Genomic DNA, 20,381 nt, shown 5'->3' with positions numbered 1-20,381 from the left:
TCCCAGTGCTGGAGGAAAACCTAGCTGTTATAGTTGTGCATAGAAGTTATACTTCCACATTATCCTTCATGACCGATTTAAAGGATTGTCAAGAGTAGTGTCATGTATACACAACTTTTACCTTTGCCACTGATCTTTAGAACTCTCACTCCTATTAAATGTGTTGCTCCATTGGATATACTCAATTTTGATAAGTACTGCAGGGGTGATTGGGGGAAAAAAAGGCAAATTCCATGTTTTAATGTATAGAGTTATACATATCTGAAAGATACATATATAACTACACATATGTCTAATTATTACTAAATTGTAGTTTGATTTTTAGTCAAAAAATTTTTTTTAATTAATTTATTTTTGCTGCGTTGGGTCTTCGTTTCTGTGTGAGGGCTTTCTCTAGTTGTGGTAAGCGGGGGCCACACTTCATCGCGGCGTGCGGGCTTCTCACTATCACAGCCTCTCTTGTTGTGGAGCACAGGCTCCAGATGCTCAGGCTCAGTAGTTGTGGCCCACAGGCCTAGTTGCTCCACAGCATGTGGGATCTTCCCAGACCAGGGCTCAAACCCATGTCAGATTCTCAACCACTGCGCCACCAGGGAAGCCCCATTAGTCAAAATTTGAGAGAGGTATAAAGCATAGAACTATTGTGCTTTTCTCACATTCTTTTTGCTTTTACCAGTTTTTTTCTGTATTTGATTCTATATGATTTATAGCACAATGATGCATAACCACTATGCTTTCATTATGGACTTTACTTTTTATCAGTGTATGTAATAGGTTTTATCCCATTCCATGCCTTCTATCCACTTGTCTGAAACTAATACTGTTACCTTTGTTTTCTTCTCTTTCATCATTTTTTTTCTTTTCATTTCTTGATAAGTTCTTTGCCCATATCTTTGTTTTCAAGGTTTTGTTTTAAGCATCATCTTGGAAGGTTTCATTTTTTCTGAGAGTATTTGTCATTCTATAGGTGATTTTAAATATCTGTAAATCACAGATAATATGTTTAATCTTAACGTCTGACATTTGGTTTTGTACTTTGATTTTTTTATATACTTTCCTGCTGTTTCCTTTTAGTCTTTTATTTTTTCCCATCATTTGCTTACTTGGTCTACGTTTTGTTTACATTTATCTTCTCTAGTCATTTTTGGCATATGCCTCCTGTTTTTTATTTTATTAGTGGTTTACCCTTATGTTTTTCAAAAACACTCTTTAACCTATACTTCTCTGTTTATAACAGTAAATAGTGAAACCATACTTTGAACATCAGTGTATCAGTGAGGAACTCAGCACATGTTAACTTTCTCTCCTCCTTCCTTTTCCCTTCAAATTCTTTGCCACCTTAATCCAGAATTTAAGATCCAAGTTACTTTTTACAGCATATATTTTTAATTTTAAGAGGAATTTCTGACATTAAAAATATTTTAACAATGAAAATTCATTTTCTCTATCTAATCCTATTGGTCTTTGTGGTTACTAGGTGCTGACAATAGGTAGATTGACAATCTTGGTTAACACTGTAGGTATTTGAAATTCTCTCTCTTTTTTTTTTCCCCATGTCTTTAGGAGAAAGTTGAGAAAGGCTACATCAAAGGTGCTAGTCAGATGTCATTATAAAGCTGAGATCCAGACTTCATTATTAAGATATACATTTCCATTTCACGATGTAGTTAATTAAATATCACCTCACATTTGGGTATCTTAAATTCCTTCGTTTTCTTTAACTTTGTTCACTACAAAAAACAGGTGTAGTGGGTTTGAATTTTCAGTTACAACAGTGCCAATTTGAACTTTATTTTTTGAACTGTGCAAAATAGTAGAACATAAATTCCTATTACCATTAAGATTTGAATTGAATCTTGGAAGAGATTGGAATTGAACAGATAAATATATGTAGGGAAGGTCATCCTTGGCGGAAGGAACAATGTCATCAACGGCTAGGAAAGGAAAGCCTGTAGAGCGTTTGGGGCTAAAGAGACAGTGGCACCAAAATTTTGCAGGAGTTCAAGTGAGAGAGAATGAGGGTGTGAAAAGGAGTTGAATGTGAGAGATAGTACTGAGCTAGAATGGGCAGAATATGGTGATTATCCAATCACTGTAAACAGTGAGGGAGAGATAGTTGTTGACAATAACTCAGAGTTTTCAAGCATCTGTGGTTAGAAAGATGGAGACTTAAGAGATCAGGAGAGAGAGAAGGTGAAGAGAGGGGAAGATGCCAAGTTCGTTCTAGACATATCGCAGTTGAGACGCCTACCTAGGTGAACAAGAGGCCTGTTTATAACATGTTTTATAGCTGGGAAGAGGTTGGAACTAGAGACCGAGACTTGGAACAGGTGATAACTGAAGTCTTGGGAGTTGGTGAGATCACTGTGAAGACGGAAATGGAGTCTTCCATAGTGCTGGTCAAGCTATAATCTCTGGGCTAAGGCCATGGCCACTTGCTGAGTCTTGGCAAGGAGGATGAATGGGAAATTAGATCCAAAGGAAAACTACTATTTAAGATTCATAGGCTTACACTTTTCTACTGGGATGATCAAGGTACTAAGGCAAATGTATACCCAGTCAAACAGTGCATACATATGAAGAACCTACTGTGTCAAGCTGTCTATCAAGGAAAAGGAAGACATGAGTTCTAACACTGTTCCGGATGTTTTACATTTAAGATCTCATTTAGTCATCACTGTTGCTTATTTTGTCTAAGTCAGTTTCCTCATCTGTGATATGAGATATAAATGACTAATTCATATGGTCATTGTGAAAATGAGGTACAACAATGTATTTAAAGTATCCACAAGGTGGTAGGTACTTAATAATTTATAGCTCTTATATTACGACTAATAGTTTTAGGAATTATGTGTAACTGACACACTGCTATTGAAAAGCAGAACTAGCAAATACTTGATAGCAGTCATTTGCGAACTGTGCTTCTTAAAGAAATAGCCTGTCTAGGGAGGTGCCTGAGGAGCTGTCAAGGGTGGGGGGAGCAGGTACAAAGCTGGGCTCCTGTCTCCCTGCCGAGACACAGGAAGCATGGTTTTATCTGGTTAATTCTCAGACCTCAACACAAAATTTCATTTACGTAAAGGAAACGACTGAAACACGAGCGATTCTTGAAACATGTATAGACCTGAAGGTACAAGAGGAAGGAGAGGTTCTCAAACGCTGATAGAGCAGTGGCATGAGAAGACTCCCCACCAAGTTGTGGCTTCTGTAGATGGCTCAGTAGGGTGGTGGAGACCTGGGAGAATAAACACCCTGATCACACTCGCCTACCACCATCCTGTCTCCATCTGGATCCCCCTTGTAGCTGAACCCAGCGGGTCACAGGTAACCTCCACGGTCCCAGAGCTGGGTGGAGGAGGTTGGAGAGCAGCTGGTGAAGGGCACCCTTTGTCAAAATGAAGAGAAGAAGCGGAGCATGTCTTGGGCTTAGAAAGCGAGACTCTCACCGGATGACGTTTACATTTTATACTAACTTTGACTTGAAAATGGACCCAGCCTATGCCAAGAGTATCTGACTCAAACATGTAATGAAATTCCCTCTTGGCTTTCATGTTTTTGGACTGTTTTCCCTCAAATGACTGCACAGACAGGCTCTGTCTCCTTGCTGCCAGAAAATTCTCAGTCGACCTTAGATTGTCTACTTGGGAAGATAAAGGAGGAGCTGTTTTCCTAAGCCATTAGTGATAAGCTCCCAGGCAGCTGCTGTATGTAGGATCGTGGCCTGTCACACTGCCATGCCTACTAGATATCTGTGCAGTCTGTAAGACAACAGCCTCTGCCCTGTGGCATCTGGGAGGCTCCCCAGAGTGTGTGAGAGCATGAGCTAAGCCTTGGAGGCTAAGCAAGTGTTCGCCAGTTGACGGGGAAATAAAAGAAGCATCGGAGGAGGGCTCATGCAACGCAGATAAGGAGTATGGCTTGTGCAGATTCCAAGGACGATTCCTTGAGAAGAGCTCCCAACATGTTTGGAATGATGTCATTGCCACTGTGGCCCAAGGAGATGACACTAACTATGATACTCAGGGTTTCTCAAGAAGCCTCTCTTAACAAAGACACATAGATTAGCACCTCTTGAGACATTCAGGCCTGCAGTTTGATAGGGGAAAAACTGACATAAATTTTATAGTTGGAATTCTACCTGGCAAATGCATCTGTACTTTGGAAGTATGCAAGATTTTTTTTTTGATGGAGGGGAGGGAATATGGCCTCACAAGCTGCTTCCCAAATAGGAGACTTCCAATCACAGAAATAATTCAGGTAATGCCCAGAGGACAATAGATTCCAGAATTGTAATAAAGGAATTCCTAAACTAAATGAAATGAGGCTAGAGGGTCCCTGAGCCCTCTTTCACTACTGAGCTAAGATCATGACCCCATTGGATAGTCAGTGGTGGGGGTGATGCTTCAGAATACAGAGCTACTGTCCTGCTCTAAGAGTAAAGTGAAGCAAAGTATAAGAGCTATAGTCTGTGCAGAGGGTCACTTTAAAAAAAAAAATTTATAGGAGTATAGTTCTCACTTTTATTTATTTTTTTAATAAATGTATTTATTTATTTATTTAATTTATTTTTGGCTGCGTCGGGTCTTTGTTGCTGTGCGCGAGCTTTTCCCTAGTTGCGGCGAGCAGGGGCTACTCTTCGTTGTGGTGTACGGGCTTCTCATTGCGGTGGCTTCTCTTGTCACAGAGCACGGGCTCTAGGCATGCAGGCTTCAGTAGTTGTGGCACGTGGGCTCAGTAGTTGTGGCTCGCGGGCTCTAGAGCACAGGCTCAGTAGTTGTGGTGCACGGGCTTAGTTGCTCCGTGGCATCTTTCCGGACCAGGGCTCGGACCCATGTCCCCTGCATTGGCAGGCTGATTCTTAACCACTGTGCCACCAGGGAAGTCCCTAGTTCTCACTTTTAAAGACGAGGAAGAAAATGTAAGGAAGTTTCTCTGGTCCAGGGACACAGTGGGAGGCCTTTGGGCTAGGTCAGTGGTCTTCCCGAGGGTTAGCTGGCAGAGGGCCATGGAGTGACAGCTTGTGTCCATCTCTGAGTAGCCCCCTCATCTCTCTCTCCAAGGCTCCCTCCACACCACCAAGCTGGTTGTGAAACTGCTTTGCCAGAATCACTTGCATGTGCAGAGATTTGGTTTCCTGTTAAGGTCAGTCCTGTAAGAGAGGGGGCAGCAATCAAAGGATTTTAGAAGGAAACACAGGGAATCTTCCTTAGCTCATGATCAGCCTGTTTCCTGCTCATGTGGGTTTGAAGTGTGTGGGAGGGTGGTCACACAGCAGGACACAAAGCCATTAGAAGTTCTTCCTTCTGTGGGTGCCTTAGCTCCAAGATGACTTAAAAATTAAAAAAAAACAAACAAAAAAAACCTTCCTCTGGGGCTAACACAGACCATATTTTCATACAGATTAACTTGATCAAACTGGCTTCATGTCATGCTAATACAAATAGCCCTTTACACAAATGTCAATGATTTAGAGTTTCCCTGGTGGTGCAGTGGTTAAGTATCCGCCTGCCAATGCAGAGGACAAGGGTTTGATCCCTGGCCCAGGAAGATCCCACATGCCGTGGAGCAACTAAGCCCGTGTGCCACAACTAATGAGCCTGTGCTCTAGAGCCTGCGAGACACAACTACTGAACCCGCGTGCCACAACTACTGAAGCTCACGTGTGTAGAGCTCGTGCTCTGCAACAAGAGAAGCCACCGCAGTGGGAAGCCTGCGCACCGCAACAAAGAGTAGCCCCCACTCGCCACAACTAGAGAAAGCCCGCGTGCAGCAACGAAGACCCAACACAGCCAAAAATAAATAAGTAAAATAAATTTTTTAAAAAGTCAATGATTTGGAGGTTATTCTCCCATTTTACAGATGAGGAAAATGAGACAGAACGTCAAGACCAAAGCTCTTAACTACTCCACTATCCTGTTGATGGTGCCAGGCTAATAACAATTCACAGAATTGTCACCTGGGTTTAAGATGTACTACTTTCATTATATATGAAATAGATACTGTATAGCCCAGGGAACTCTACTCAATACTCTGTAATGACCAATATGGGAAAAGAATCCAAAAAAAAGTGGATATATCTATATGTATAACTGATTCACTTTGCTGTACACCTGAAACTAACACAACATTGTAAATCAACTATACTCCAATAAAAATTAATTTAAAAAAAGAGTCAGTAAACAAAGATCTTTTCAAGAAAATTTACATCAAAATTTAGTCAAAGGGGCATTCTTGGACTTATAATTAAAATTCCAAAAAGAAAAAAAAATATGTTCTACTTTCAATTACTGTTGAATTCTTCAAATTGAACTTAAATATATTAAAAATATGCACCATCTGTCAAACACAGTGCTTGGTGCTAGGAGCTAGAGATGAACAAAATAGAGGTCTTTTCTTCAGGGAGCTCACTAAGGAAGGAGACAGATGTGTAAATAATTAAGCAAATAACTGCCATTAGATTGATTAGTTGCATGTGTTTTTATAATAAATAAAAATCTTCATTTTAATATTACAAAAGAGAGACAATACTAAATATGTAAAACAATAAGTGAACATCTGCCTTCCTCCTCACCCCACCCCTGATCCCTGAGCCTGGCAATTTCATTAGCCAGAAGTACCACTACTGGTGTGTGACTTCTAGGCTTTTCTCAATATTTTGACAAAAAATGAGATCAAACATACCGTTCTGCATCTTTTCCTCACTTAATATGTCAAAGGTATAATTCCATGCAAACATAATATTCAATTAAATGTATGAACCATCATTTATTTAGCCGTGCTCCCGTTCATGAACTTTGTGTTGTTTCCAGTTGAGGCTGTAGGCTGCAGTGAATATTCTTGCCATATCTTTGCATATTTGTATTGGTAATTATGGAGGATACCTTTTTACTATAATTAAAAAAATTAAAATACAGTTAAGTTATGTTGTGTGTACAGCTTTATGAGTTTTTTTGTTGTTGTTTTTCTGGGTTTTTTTGCGGTACGCGGGCCTCTCACTGTTGTGGCCTCTCCCGTTGCGGAGCAACAGGCTCTGGACGCGCAGGCTCAGCGGCCATGGCTCACGGGCGCAGCCGCTCCGCGGCATGTGGGATCATCCCGGGCCGGGGTATGAACCCATGTCCCCTGTATCGGCAGGCGGACTCTCAACCACTGCGCCACCAGGGAAGCCCCAGCTTTATGAGTTTTAATGCAGCTGCCACCACGTTAGAATAGAGAACGATTCCATCACCCCCTGAAATCTTTTCTGTGCTGCCCTTTTTAGTCACATCTCTCCGACTCCTAATCCCTGGCAACCACTCATCTGCTCTTCATCCTTATAGGCTTACCTTTTCCAGAATGTTATATAAAGGCATTCATACAGTATGTAGCCTTTTTATATTGGTTCTTTACTCAGCATAATGCCATATTGTTGCAAGTATTAATAGTCTACCCCTTTTTATTTGAGTAGTATTCCGTTGTCTGGATGTACAGTGGCTGTTTATGCATTTGTCTGTTGAAGAACATTTGGGTTTCTCCAGTTAGGGGTGATTATGAATAAATGGAGCTGGTATAAACATTCACTGTATGAACATAAATTTCCATTTCTGTAGGGTAAGTACATAGGAGTGGGATTGCCGGGTGATGTGATAAATGTATATTTAACTTTATAAAAAAAGATTAAACCATTTTCCACAGTGACTGACCATCTATTTTACATACCACCAGCAGTGATTGAGTTACAGTTGCTACACATTCTAGCTAGCACTTGGTATTGTCAGGGTTTTTCTGAGCCTTTCTAATAGGTGTGCAGTGGTGTCTCACATGGTTTTAATTAGCATTTTCCTAGTGTATAATGATACTGACCATCTTTCTGTGTACTTATTTGCCATCCACATATCTTCTTTCGTGAAGTGTCTCTAATCTTTTGCCCATTAAAAAAATTGAATTGTTTGTTTTCTTACTGTTAAGTTTTGAGAGTTTTAAGATATATTCTGGATGTAAGTTGTCAGCTATGTCTTCTCCCAGTCTGTAGTTTGTATTTTGATTTTAACAGTGTCTCTCATAGATCAAAGTTTGAAATCTTGATAAAATCCAATTTATCAATGTTTTTCTTTACAGATCACACTTTTGATGTCATAGCTAACAACTCACTGCCTAACTCCAACATCATGAAGATTTTTCTCCCATATCCCAAAAGTTTTATATTTTTACATTTTACATGATCCATTTTCATTTAATTTTTGTACAAGGTGGGAGGTTTTGGTTTAGGGCTCTTTTTTTTTTTTTTTTTTTGGCATATGGATGTCCAGTTGTTCTGACACTATTGTTGAAAAGACTAAACTTTCTTCACTTAATTGTTAGAAGATACATTTTTGATATGAACCAGTGTAATATGTGTATAGTGTAATCATTAAAAGAGTGGGTTTTGAAATCAGTGTGCCTAAATTTGAATCTCAGTTCTACCACTAATTACTTGTATGACAATGACCAAGTATTTAACCTCTTTTTGTCTTAGTCTCCTTTTCTGTAAAATGAAGATAATCATGGTGCCTATTCCATAAGTTTCCACGAGGATTAAGTTATTACATGTTACACACATGGAAAAGTGCCTGACATATAATAAGTGATGAATTAGGGTTAGCTTTTATGTAACTTTACAACTGTAGATTTGCAAGCATGTCCCAGAAATGCATTTCCAAGGAATATTGGAAATATGGTGACCATTTTTTCCAATTTACTACAGTTGCCTATTTGTGTATCTTCCTCTGTGAATAACTACTGATTTATTAATTTATAGAATTTACTTATGTATTATACATATAAACTCTTTAAGTTTTATCTATAACAATATTTTCGCATTTGGCCTTTTTTTGTTTTTTGTTTTTTGCCGTACGCAGGCCTCTCACTGTTGTGGCCTCTCCCGTTGCGGAGCACAGGCTCCGGACGCGCGGGCTCAGCAGCCATGGCTCACGGGCGCAGCCGCTCCGCAGCATGTGGGATCTTCCCGGACCGGGACACGAACCCGTGTCCCCTGCATCGGCAGGCGGACTCTCAACCACTGCGCCACCAGGGAAGCCCCCCCATTTGGCCTTTTTATCAATTACACCAACAGTGTAGACCTTCCTGTTTATCTGCCAACACTAGATATTATGACCCTCTCTATCGTTAGTTAATTTGATAGACAAATAATGAGATGTCCTTTTAGTTTGTGTTTTAGGATTTGTAGTCAAGTTAATTATCATTTCATATGGTAATTATTGTATCAGTTAATTTTTGTTGAGTAACAAGTCATCTGAAAACGTAATGGTGAAATAATAAACATTTATTATATCTTAGATTCTGTGGGTCAGCTGGAAAGTTCTTTGATCTAGGGTGGATTGACCGATCTCTGTAGTCAGCTGATGGCTTGGCTGGGGCTGGATGGTCTAGGATGGTTAATGCACACATCTGGCAGTTGGTCTATTGGGCCTCAGCTGGAATGGCTCATGTCTGTATCATGTGGTCTCTCATCCTCCAGTGGATTAGTCTGGGCTTTTCCTCATGGTGGTCTCAGGGTCCCATAGAGCAGTAGGAGGGGGCAGGCCCAGGGGAAAAGCGCTTTTAAAACCTCTGTTTTTGTCACATTTGCTAATGTTTCATTGGTCAAGGATAGTCTCATGGCCAAGCCTAGATTCAAGGGGTAAAGAAGTAGATTTCACTTCTCAATGGAAGGAAATGCAAATTATTGTGACCATTATATTTCAATCTACTGCAGTTGGCTATTTATTTTATAAAAGATTTTGGTATTTTCTATAGTGCAATCTGTCAGTGTTTTCCTTTATGGATTTGTGTATATTCATGCCTTTGGATGACCAGACTGTAAGCTTCTTGAAGGCAGAAACCATATTTTGTTCTTTTCTTCATCCACAGAAGGCAGCATAGGGCCCAGCTCATAGTACTTATTGAGTAAGTGCTTATTGAATAAATTCACTCATCGAAGGCCAGTCTTGCTTGCTTGCTTATGTATTTATTTATTCATTCATTTATTTATTCCTTCATCAGCGATTATTGAAGAGCTCTTATATGCCAGGCACTGTGCTAATTGTTAGAGATACAATAGTGGACAAAGGGCAAAATAGAATTCTCTTGTGGTGTTTAGAGTGAAGCATTGTGACTGGTAATGGAACTTAGTGAGACATGGGTTCAAATTCTATTTGTCTGTCGCTGGGCATCTTACAGAACATCTGTGAGTTTCTTTTTTTAACCTATAGAATGGAATATAAATCCCTTCCTTCAAGTGCACAAAGAATTCAAGCACACGAAGTTTGTAAAACACCTTGCATAGTACCTATTACGTAGTCTGTAATAAACAATGTTATCTTTCTTCCCGACACGGTATAATCTGAAGCCTGCTGAGAATGCTAGCCCTCTTTCTTTGTCGGTCTCTTCTTAGAAATGTTCATGGTCCTGAACTTCTCCCATTACAGACTCACTTCTTTGGTTTGCTCTTCTGATAGCTCTCAGAGTTGTCACTTTAAGCTATTCTTAAATTCTTATTCTTATTCTCTTTTTTGTGCAAGCAAATCAACCCAAATTGCCTTCCTTATTGGAATCTGGAGAACAGGGAACTTAGGAGTTAAAGAGCTTGTTGAATTCTGTCTTGGAAGAAAGAGATATTTGGTTGTGGGAGTGAGTATGTACGTCTGTGCACATCTTTTGGCAGCAGAAGGGAGAAGGGAACTTGGCAGGTGATTGAAGCAGAAAAACCCAGAAAGAGAAGGTGGCCTGGCTCCAAAGATGGATTCCTCTCACGCCAGATAAATTTGCTGGCAATGGACGAATACGATTCAATTAGAGAGCATCCCTCTCTCAGGGCGAAATGATAGGAAGATTATAAGGCAGCATTGTAAAGCTTGCGGGGATTTATGAGGTGGGCAAACCTCATTTCTGGGAATTCCCACTCTCTCTGTCCTGTACCCTTCCCAGCTTTTTGGCTGCCTCTTCTCAATGTCTTCTCTCTCTTGGCCCAGTTTCTGCCAAGCTCCAGGATTCTTCAGGTACCATCCTGTCAAAATGATGAACATTCCAAATTCCCTCACATTAAAGATTTGTCCATTTACCCTGCTACCCTGGGGTGACAGAAAAGGCCCTGGGGAGAAATTCACACTTGAGGGCTGGCTTTGCCATTAGCCTTTGTGTGACCACTGGCCAGTCTCTTTTCCATGGGCCTCAGTTTGCCCTTTATAAAGTGTGAGGCTTGCACCAGGCAATCTCTAAAGTCTTTTCCAGTTTAAACAATCCTTGATTTGATGGTGCCATGCCTCCTCCAGCCCCACCTTACAGAAATGGAGTTTTGCATGTAAGTGTGCATATGTGCTGGGCATTTAGTGAAGTCTCACTCTGTGGATGCTGTGTCTACTCCTGTATAAAATAAAAACTTGCTTGCTAACTGACTGGTGGCAATTCTGATGTTCTAACTAGAACATGCGGTATTTATCCTGGATGGAAAATTTCTGGCGTTCACGGGATGGTGGGGTGGGATGCTGTCTCCTCCGGCAGTCGGACGAGGGTCCTGTTTGTCAGGGAGGCGGGGATGGGAAATGGGCATGCCCTTGGGGCAAACAGGCTTGGAGCAACTCCTGAGTGAGAGCAGTTTGTTGTTAGAGAGACCCAGCCTAGTCATATCAAGGGTGTCCTTGTCTAACTCCCAACTGTGCATGTAAAAAGTTAGCAACTTCCTTTGGTTATTTCCAGGCTTGTGCATGTTGGTATCTTTTCGTTAATTGCCCACTATCTTCTCGGAAAGAAATTTGAGGATGAAGTTATTGCTCAGAGACTTATTACGTACATAAAAGTATCCTAGAAACAAACAAACAAACAAACAAAAGATTAAAATATTGAAAACATGCCTGGGAACGTGATTTCTTCTGGGAACACAAGAAGGGAGAGGAGACGCGAAAAATACTTTAACATAGAGTTGACACATAGAAATGGTGCCAGTAGTTCTTAGAATCCGATAAAAAGAAATTAGTGTCAACTTTAGGATGTTGACATTAACCAAGAGAGAACATTCTAGTGGTGAGTCCTATTAAACACTTACTCATTCTTCAAATCCTGCTCAGTAGTTACCCTTTGGGGGAAAACTTTCCTGACTCTCTTCTCATATCCCTTTCGCTTTGTTCTGGTAATTCCAACTCTCCTTCAGGTGCCAAATGTCGCTTCCTCAGGGAGCCTTACGTGATTCATAAACCATTTCTCCACACCAGCCAAGTTTGATTAAGTTCACTGTTATGCTATCCCATAGCACCTTATAATTCTCTCTCATGGTACCTATCATGGTTCCAGTGTTATATTTATTTATGTGATTGGTTTGCCATATCTGTCTTCCACATTTGCCTGTAAATTACATACGGGTTGAGATCAGATCTGTTTTATTCATTGTTGTGTCTCCAGGGTCAAATACAGTACCTTAGCACATGGGAGGTGCTCAATAAATTTGTTAACAGATGAGTAGACATATAAATAATTTAATGAGTTTTTTTTTTAAACTGAAGAGAATTCTCCTTTTCTGGACACCATAAAAAATAACTAAACTAAAATCCAAACAGTTCCACCAAATAATCTTGGATAGTTTTGGAGATGTCTTTGCTTCTTTGCTCATTGTCAGGGCCTTGATTTCAGAAATGCTTTCGGCCAAGACCTTATCAGTTCATTGCCAATCCCCTGATTTCAAAAATACTTTTGGCCAAGGTGTAGTGCTCATTGCCATTTGACATATTTAGAACTCTTAGATATCTGCTGCTGTTAGGAAGCTGAGACAACCAAGGACACCTTGGAAAAATTTGAAACATAGTCAATGCCAAACTTCCAAGAAATCATACAGACAGTTGTTCCGAGGATGTGATACCTTGTTCCAAACACATATTAGTGAAACTCCACCCAACACCACAATTCTGAGGTAATAAGAAGCGCAAGGGAATAGCCACACTCTGCAGTAATTTAACCTGCTTTTTCCGCTTGGCTGGCAAGTGCTTCAAAGGTTGGGGAGCTGTGTTAATCAGAACTTGCCTCTGCAGCTGTGCTGAACTTGAATGTGGAGGGAGGGGCACAGCAGACTAACTGGAGTCAGCACCTTGTGAGGCAGGGACATGTATTTTCATTGCTGTTTATTCATTTAACCTTTCATTTTCTTCATCTGTAAAAGTAAAATTGTTAAAAGTGATGACCTTTGAGGTTTTATATGTTTTATTTAAGCAAATTCCTTTCTCCCAAATGAAAATGTATGTGGAGCTGAAATATAAAACAAACAGATGAAAGTTGAGCTGCTCAGTGAGAGTGTGTATGTATGTGCGGACATCTGGAATGCGCTCTGTTAATTTCACCTCCGTCACTCTCAGAAAGATCTGGAATACCTTTTTTAGAAAATGAGAAATAACAACTCCTTGAAACACAGTTTGAAAAGCATGACTGTGTCTCATTTCTAATTCAGTTTGGTTCTATTACATGGGTGTAGATTTAGGTCCAGAGTCCTTTCTATGACTGTTTTTAAAGAAAGATATTTCCATGTCTTAGATGATGGGTTATTATTCGAAGTGTCATCCTAAATTAGAAATCAATCCCAGGAAAGAATCAGGGTTATCTTGAAGCAAAAGGACAGTTTTTTTGTTTGTTTTTTTGCGGTACGCGGGCCTCTCACTGTTGTGGCCTCTCCCGTTGCGGAGCAACAGGCTCTGGACGCGCAGGCTCAGCGGCCATGGCTCACGGGCGCAGCCGCTCCGCGGCATGTGGGATCTTCCCGGTCCGGGGCACAAACCCGTGTCCCCTGCATCGGCAGGCGGACTCTCAACCACTGCGCCACCAGGGAAGCCCTAAAGGACAGTTTTGTTTTTCTCAAGGTTTGCAAACCAGGGACGCTGCAGAAGCCACGGTTGGGAGAGTCATAAGGGAACTGGATGGCCCTTGCAGCCTGACCACAAGTTTTAGATGATTGGCTGTCATCCAAGCTTCTCATTAGGGGCTTTTCCAGGTAGGACCTTAGCAGAATCAGGAGTCCTTATAGGGTTTTTTTGTGTGTGGTTTTTCTAAGAAAGAATTACGTGACTCAGTCCCAGGTCTGTCGTGACTGCCTGGCTCCGTTTTATTTTTGGTCCCTGTCAGCCACACCTGGTCCATTTTCTGTATTCCTTCTTAAGGGATTTCTCTTATTTTTACGTTTCCTCAGGGGGTGTTATTTTATTTTTACAGAAGCAATACTGAGTATAAGAAAATCTATATGCAGGGACTTCCCTGGTGCTCCAGTGGTAAAGAATTCACCTTCCAGTGCAGGGGACGTGGGTTCGATCCCTGGTTAGGGAACTAAGATCCCACATGCTGTGGGGCAACTAAGTCCACGCAACACAACTACTGAGCTGGCGCGCCTCAGTGAGAGAAAGAAAATCCACACACCACAACTAAAGAGAAGCCTGCGCGCCACAACTAGAGAGAAGCCTGTGCGCCTCAGTGAAGATCCCGCGTGCTGCAACTAAGAACCAATGAAGCCAAAAAAAGAGAAAAAAATTACTAAAATTAAAAAAAGAGAAAATCTATACGCAAAAAGAAGATTTAAGCAGCATTTTATGTTCACCACAGTGAGATTTAGTGAGAAAATGTTACTGCAAAATGTTAGATGCTGTTCAGTACAGCACACAGAAAACATAATGAGCAGAACAATGTTGTAGGATATTGTTATGCTTCAACTGTGATGAACAGTCATTTGTTAACCCAATAGATGCTGTGTTACATTGGCCAGTATCTCCTTACAAACAAGAGACACTTTTATGCAAATATTGAAAAGTGTTTGTGAGATCTTTGCTGAGGAAAAATAATATCAATCCCCAAAACACGTTAAGATGTATGAAATTCCATATGCATCTTACTTACAGCAGACTCTTAGTCTTGATGTTAGAAGTGTGAATTGAACTAATTAATGAATTTGATCCAAGCTCTTCAGGCTGTGGTTGTGGTGAAACAACTCAAAACCAGTCTGCAGTAGGACTTGGAGAGGATAGTTTTGTAGTGGAAGAAAAGGTGTTGGTGTGGGGACGGATAGCTGTGCAAGCCCAGGTGGGCTCTGTCTCTTGGAATTTATTCTCAGGAAAATGTCACCAATAGCAGATTCCTGGGTAGCATCAGTCACGCAGTAGCAGTTACACCTTTCACTGTGCCAGTAGCAGAACCCTTTTGAGAAGCCACAGGCTACAATTGTACCTGTGGCAGTAGGGCCTCTGCTTCTCTCTTCTTTTTGAAAGGTGAAGTTTGGCCACTCTCCTCCTCCCTTTTCTTTTCTTTTAACCAATTTTTTTCTCAGCATTGTGGAGCGATGTCACATTTTCTATTACTAGTCCAAAGTTGAGAGAAAAAGAAAATGCGTTATATGGATATGATCCAAAAAGATTTGGAGTGAGTGTAGGGATAAATGATGAGAGACATAAATATTTCTCTGGTTCTAGATTCCCTTGCAAATGCACCTTTTTAAGGGAAGAGCAGTTAACATTTACTTTTTTACATTTAATTTTTATGTGTAGATAATATTCCAATGGTTCAAAAACATTGTATACATTAGGTATACAGTGAAAAGTGTCGTCCGTCCCCCCCCACCCCCCGCCCCGTCATTGTCCCCCCAATGACCTCATTCTCCCCTAATGGGTCACCCTTGTTCTTAGCTTCCTGTATCACCTTCCAGAAATTCCCTGGGGCATATGCAAACAAGAACAAATACTGATTCTTGTTTTAGGAAAGCAAAACAGATGATTTTTAAAATTCATTCCAGGAACGTGGTAAGTATTTCTTCCTGTATCTAAAACTCATGTACAAAATTCTTCTGATATTTTATTGTAAGTGGCAGTACAAAGGACAGAGAACTCATGGGTGGAAGAGTGCTTCCTGAAACTGACATGCTGAATAAGGGTAGCAAAGTGTAGTCAAATCCAGACTCTCAGAGTATACAGTTTCCCTTTCTATCTCTGAAAGCAAAGGGAGAGAGCTGGGAGGAACAAAAGGAAAAATAAACTAGACCCATACCTAGAAATAATTTACAGATGCAGTGTGGTTGTCTTTTCAAATCAACTGCTTTTTCTATTATTTCCTAAAGTCATTAAATAAACCACGGCCAATGCTAATGCAGTTCGGTGAGTTCAGAGCAGAGCCCTTGGTTTTGGCAAATCACTCAGCTGGCCCTAGAAATGGGGGTGGATCCCACTGGAGCTGAAAGAATTACAGTGTTTCCTTCCTCTTGATGACTCTCTCTGGGAACATGCCTGGAAGGAGTGAGTGTGGGAGATGAGGTGGTGCTTACTCAGAGGCAGGGCTGGATGTGTGAGTGTGTGTGTGTGTGTGTGTGTGTGTGTGTGTGTACGGGTAACTGTGCTCTGGTGTTATTTTTGGAGGCTGTAATTCCACAGCTAGGTTTCCTAGCTCATTCTCGCTTGCGATGCTTTTCTTATCCTAACCTCTGTTCCCTCTCTTGAAATCCTAAAGTTAAACCTATGAGGCTAGAAGCAAGATAGATGCTTGAGGGTCAGGCTTGGGAACCCATTCTACTCAAGATTTCTTCCCTCAGCGTACTGAGTTAATATTACAAGAAAAATATTGCAACACCAACTCCTACTTACATTAAGACTTGACTTTGAAATTCTTCCTAGTGAATCAGATAAAAATGTAGCTCCTAATAGGATCATCCTCAAAACATCACTGTATACATCAAGCATTGGCAAATGCCGTCAAAAACAAATTGTATGAGGACTTCATGGCAGGCACAGTGCTCGGCATAAGTAGGTCTGGTAAATGAATACCAGTCAGCTCTAAATCCTCAGCAACCACTGATCACCTTTCTATAGCATTTTGTAAAAGCGTAACATTTGCTTTCCCCCCCTCATAAACTCAGTAATTATCAAAACAGTCTTTTAGATATGGGCAAAGGGGTCAGTTTAGACTCAGAAGAGCAGTTTCATTTTTTAAAAAAATTTTATTGAAGTATAGTTGATTTACAATGTTGTGTTACTTTCTGCTGTACAGTGAAGTGATTCAGTTATATATTCAGTTATATATATATATTCTTTTTCATATTCTTTTCCATTATGGTTTCTCACAGGATATTGCCTATAGATAGTTCCCTGTGCTATACAGTAGGACCTTGTTGTTTATCCATTCTGTATATAATAGTTTGCATCTGCTAACCTCAAACTCCCATTCCTTCCCTTCCCCACCGCCCCTCCCCCTTCGCAACCACAGGTCTGTTTCTGTTTCGTAGACTGGTTCATTTGGGTCATATTTCAGATTCCACATATAAGTGATATCATATGGTATTTGTCTCTTTCTCACTTAATTCACTTAATATGATAATCTCTAGGTCTATCCATGTTGCTACAAATGGTATTATTTCATTTTTTATGGCTGAGCAATATTCCATGGTGTGTGTGTGTATATATATATCACATCTTCTTTATCCATTCATCTGTCAATGGACATTTAGGTTGTTTCCATGTCTTGGCTATTGTAAATAGAAGAGAACTTTCATTTTTAACCTCATTTTTCAACAAGTGGGAGCCAAGTGAATTGGTGAAATTGAATTAGATCTGGTATAAAATTTGTCCATCTGTCCGTCCATCCATCCATCTAGCCAACAAATATTTATTAAGTCCTCTATATGCTGAGAATAGGTAGAATATTCCTATATAAATCAATGCAAATAAAACAGCTTCAATTCTCATTCTAATGGAACGTATCATCTAGGAGGAGAGAGATCAAATAAAATAATCACAGACTGTGGTAATCTTTATGGGATGAGAGTGTGTAGATGTTATAGATAAGATAGGTAAAGAAGACATCCATGAGATAGGCATTTAAGCTAAGACCCCAAAGGATGAGAGAAATTAGCCATGCAAAGAGTGGAAAAGAGCATTCCAGGCACAGGGATCAGCATGTACAAAGGTTTTGAGGTAGGAAAGGGCATGGTAGAGCTAAGGAACTGAAAGATCAGTGAGAATTTGAATTCCAGCTCTGACTTCAATAGCTGTGGAAGATAGAATAAGCTACTCAATCTTTTGAGCCCTAATTTCTTTATATTTAAAAGTGAGATAATGGCGCATACTCCCAGGAGAGAATTTGATGAATATTAAGTGAGATAACATGGAACCTACTTGAATTACTTTACATCTACATAAAGGTCCCTGAGACTCCAATAGCCCTCATCACCCTCTGTGCTTGACCTTTCTAGTCTCCTGATCATTTTATGTAGACTTGAGAAGCAACCATCACTGGAGCCAGAAAACAACCTCCATCCCTGGTATTTCCATATTCACCAAGAGGAGAGAACAGGCACAGATTCCATTTGCTTATCTTTGAAACTTTGGAAATGAGAAGAGAAAGGGTTAGAGGTAGAGGGAGAGAAAGTGAAATGACAGGGTTTTCTTTTTGTGAATGTGCTTTATCACTTAGGAAATAAATCTTAAAAGTCAGGTAGGATTTTCTTTTTACATTTGAGGTTTGGGGCTAGGTGTTCAGAAGCAGAATAAAGAGAAATGAAATAATGGTCATTGAGTACCCTGTATATTGCAGACACAGTGCTTGGCAGGTTATGTAGTTTACCTCATTTAATCTTTACAAGAATTCTGCAAGACGGGTCTTATTAGGCTCATTTCAAAGATGAGGGTCAGAGGGAAATGTAGACTTCACTCAGTCCCTCCCTTAGCTTGCGGAATTTAATGTGGAATCAGGCAATACTTTGATAATGATGAGAGTCTATAAAGTTAGCATATGGTGTATGTCATTGACATATTTCTTTAGAATACTTTATTGTTGGGGTAGAACCACATTATCATTAATTGATCAATAATTAATGATAAATAATGATAATGATAATGCTATTATCATGAATTTGTCTCAATTCAGCAAACACTTACTGAATACTTAACTATGTCTCAGGCACTGTAGTGCGTAAAGACACCTAGTGCACATCTTGTTTTGGGAATGGAGAATAACCGATAGTCCATTACAGCTAGGGCGTGCAATGGGGCAGCAGTGGTTAGCAGGGTCTAGGTGATGAAGAGTCTTGATGCCATGGTAAAGAGTTTTGGATTTTGTCCAATGAGAGATAGGAACATGATCAGAGTAGCATTTTAGAAAGACTGCTCACACAGTTATTTTTAGACAAGGCTTTGTAAACACCAGCTTATCCTGTGGGGCCATGTTAATAACCTTCCTCATACATTATGTTCCCTCTTTTCCTTTTAGCAACAGTGGACGGTGCCATGGACCTGATCTTGATCAATTCCCTACCTCTCGTGTCTGATGCTGAGACATCCCTCACCTGCATCGCCTCTGGATGGCGCCCCCATGAGCCCATCATCATAGGAAGGGACTTTGAAGCCTTAATGAACCAGCACCAGGATCCACTGGAAGTTACTCAAGATGCAACCAGAGAATGGGCTAAAAAAGTTGTTTGGAAGAGAGAAAAGGCTAGTAAAATCAATGGTGCTTATTTCTGTGAAGGGCGAGTTCGAGGAGAGGCAATAAGGATACGGACCATGAAGATGCGCCAACAAGGTAACATGCCCCTTGGTTGTGGGCAGGTGAGGTCCACTGAGACACACACCCGCCTCTTGTCTTGGCAGCTGCTCACTCAGGCTGGGTATGAGCTGCCTGAGAGCATTAGAGATAAGAGATCATGTAGTCCAACTCCCTCATGTACAATCCTTTCACTAGACCTTGTGCCTAGTTCATGAGATGAAATGAAATATATCACATGTTCTACTAAGGGCTCCACGGTCCTGATGGAGATATGAACATGTTATGTGTATATAATATGATTCACAGCAATGAAGACAAGTGTCCACCACCAAACTATGGGCTATTTTGAGTTTTCTCATTGATTTTTCATTTGATTCCTTATTTGTTTTCTTGGCCTCTGAGTATTAACAGAAGTTAATGTTTTCAGAGGAAAAATATGGTAGAAATAAAACATTAAGGGAAACATCTCTCAATAACTCAATTTAATTAGTTACTTGGTACAGTGGTTATCTATTGACATAGTAATGCTGTGTAACACACAACCAAAGCCACGGGGGCATAATGATAAGCATTCATAGCTTGTAAGTCTAAGTCAGCTGGGTTGATAGGTGGCTGATCTTGACTGGGCAGCTTTCTCATGTGTATGGATATTGGCTGCCTCTAGGCTTATTAGGCTGGCCCTGGTTGGGCTACCTTGGCTCTGTTCCGCGTGACTGTTATCCGTTAGCAGGCTAATGTAGATATGTTCTCATGGAGACAGCAGGGGTGCAAGAGAGCAAGGGGAAACACATGAGGCTTCTTGAAACCTAGCCTTAGTGCTGTATACTCTCACTTCTGCCTCACTTTTATCGCCCAAAGCAAGTCGAACAGCTGAGCCT

General features: G+C 40.6%; 1 protein-coding gene across 3 annotated transcripts in view; it reads left to right on the top strand.

Annotated features, from left to right (window-relative positions):
• The window catches only part of TEK (TEK receptor tyrosine kinase), a 103,730-nt gene that overhangs the window by 24,674 nt on the left and 58,675 nt on the right, over positions 1-20,381 (top strand). For all 3 annotated transcript variants that reach the window (XM_029202108.1, XM_029202110.1, XM_029202109.1), the window contains exon 2: positions 19,228-19,539. In XM_029202108.1, the coding sequence (XP_029057941.1) occupies positions 19,228-19,539 (312 nt within the window). The remainder of the gene's footprint in view (positions 1-19,227; positions 19,540-20,381) is intronic.

The sequence above is a fragment of the Monodon monoceros genome, unplaced genomic scaffold (genome assembly GCF_005190385.1).
Source record: "Monodon monoceros isolate NGI ecotype Baffin Bay Population unplaced genomic scaffold, NGI_Narwhal_1 Super_Scaffold_5, whole genome shotgun sequence".
In the NCBI taxonomy this organism is placed as follows: Eukaryota; Metazoa; Chordata; class Mammalia; order Artiodactyla; family Monodontidae; genus Monodon; species Monodon monoceros.
The sequence above is the reverse complement of the archived record's forward strand: the minus strand, read 5'-3'. Positions and strand labels throughout refer to the sequence as shown.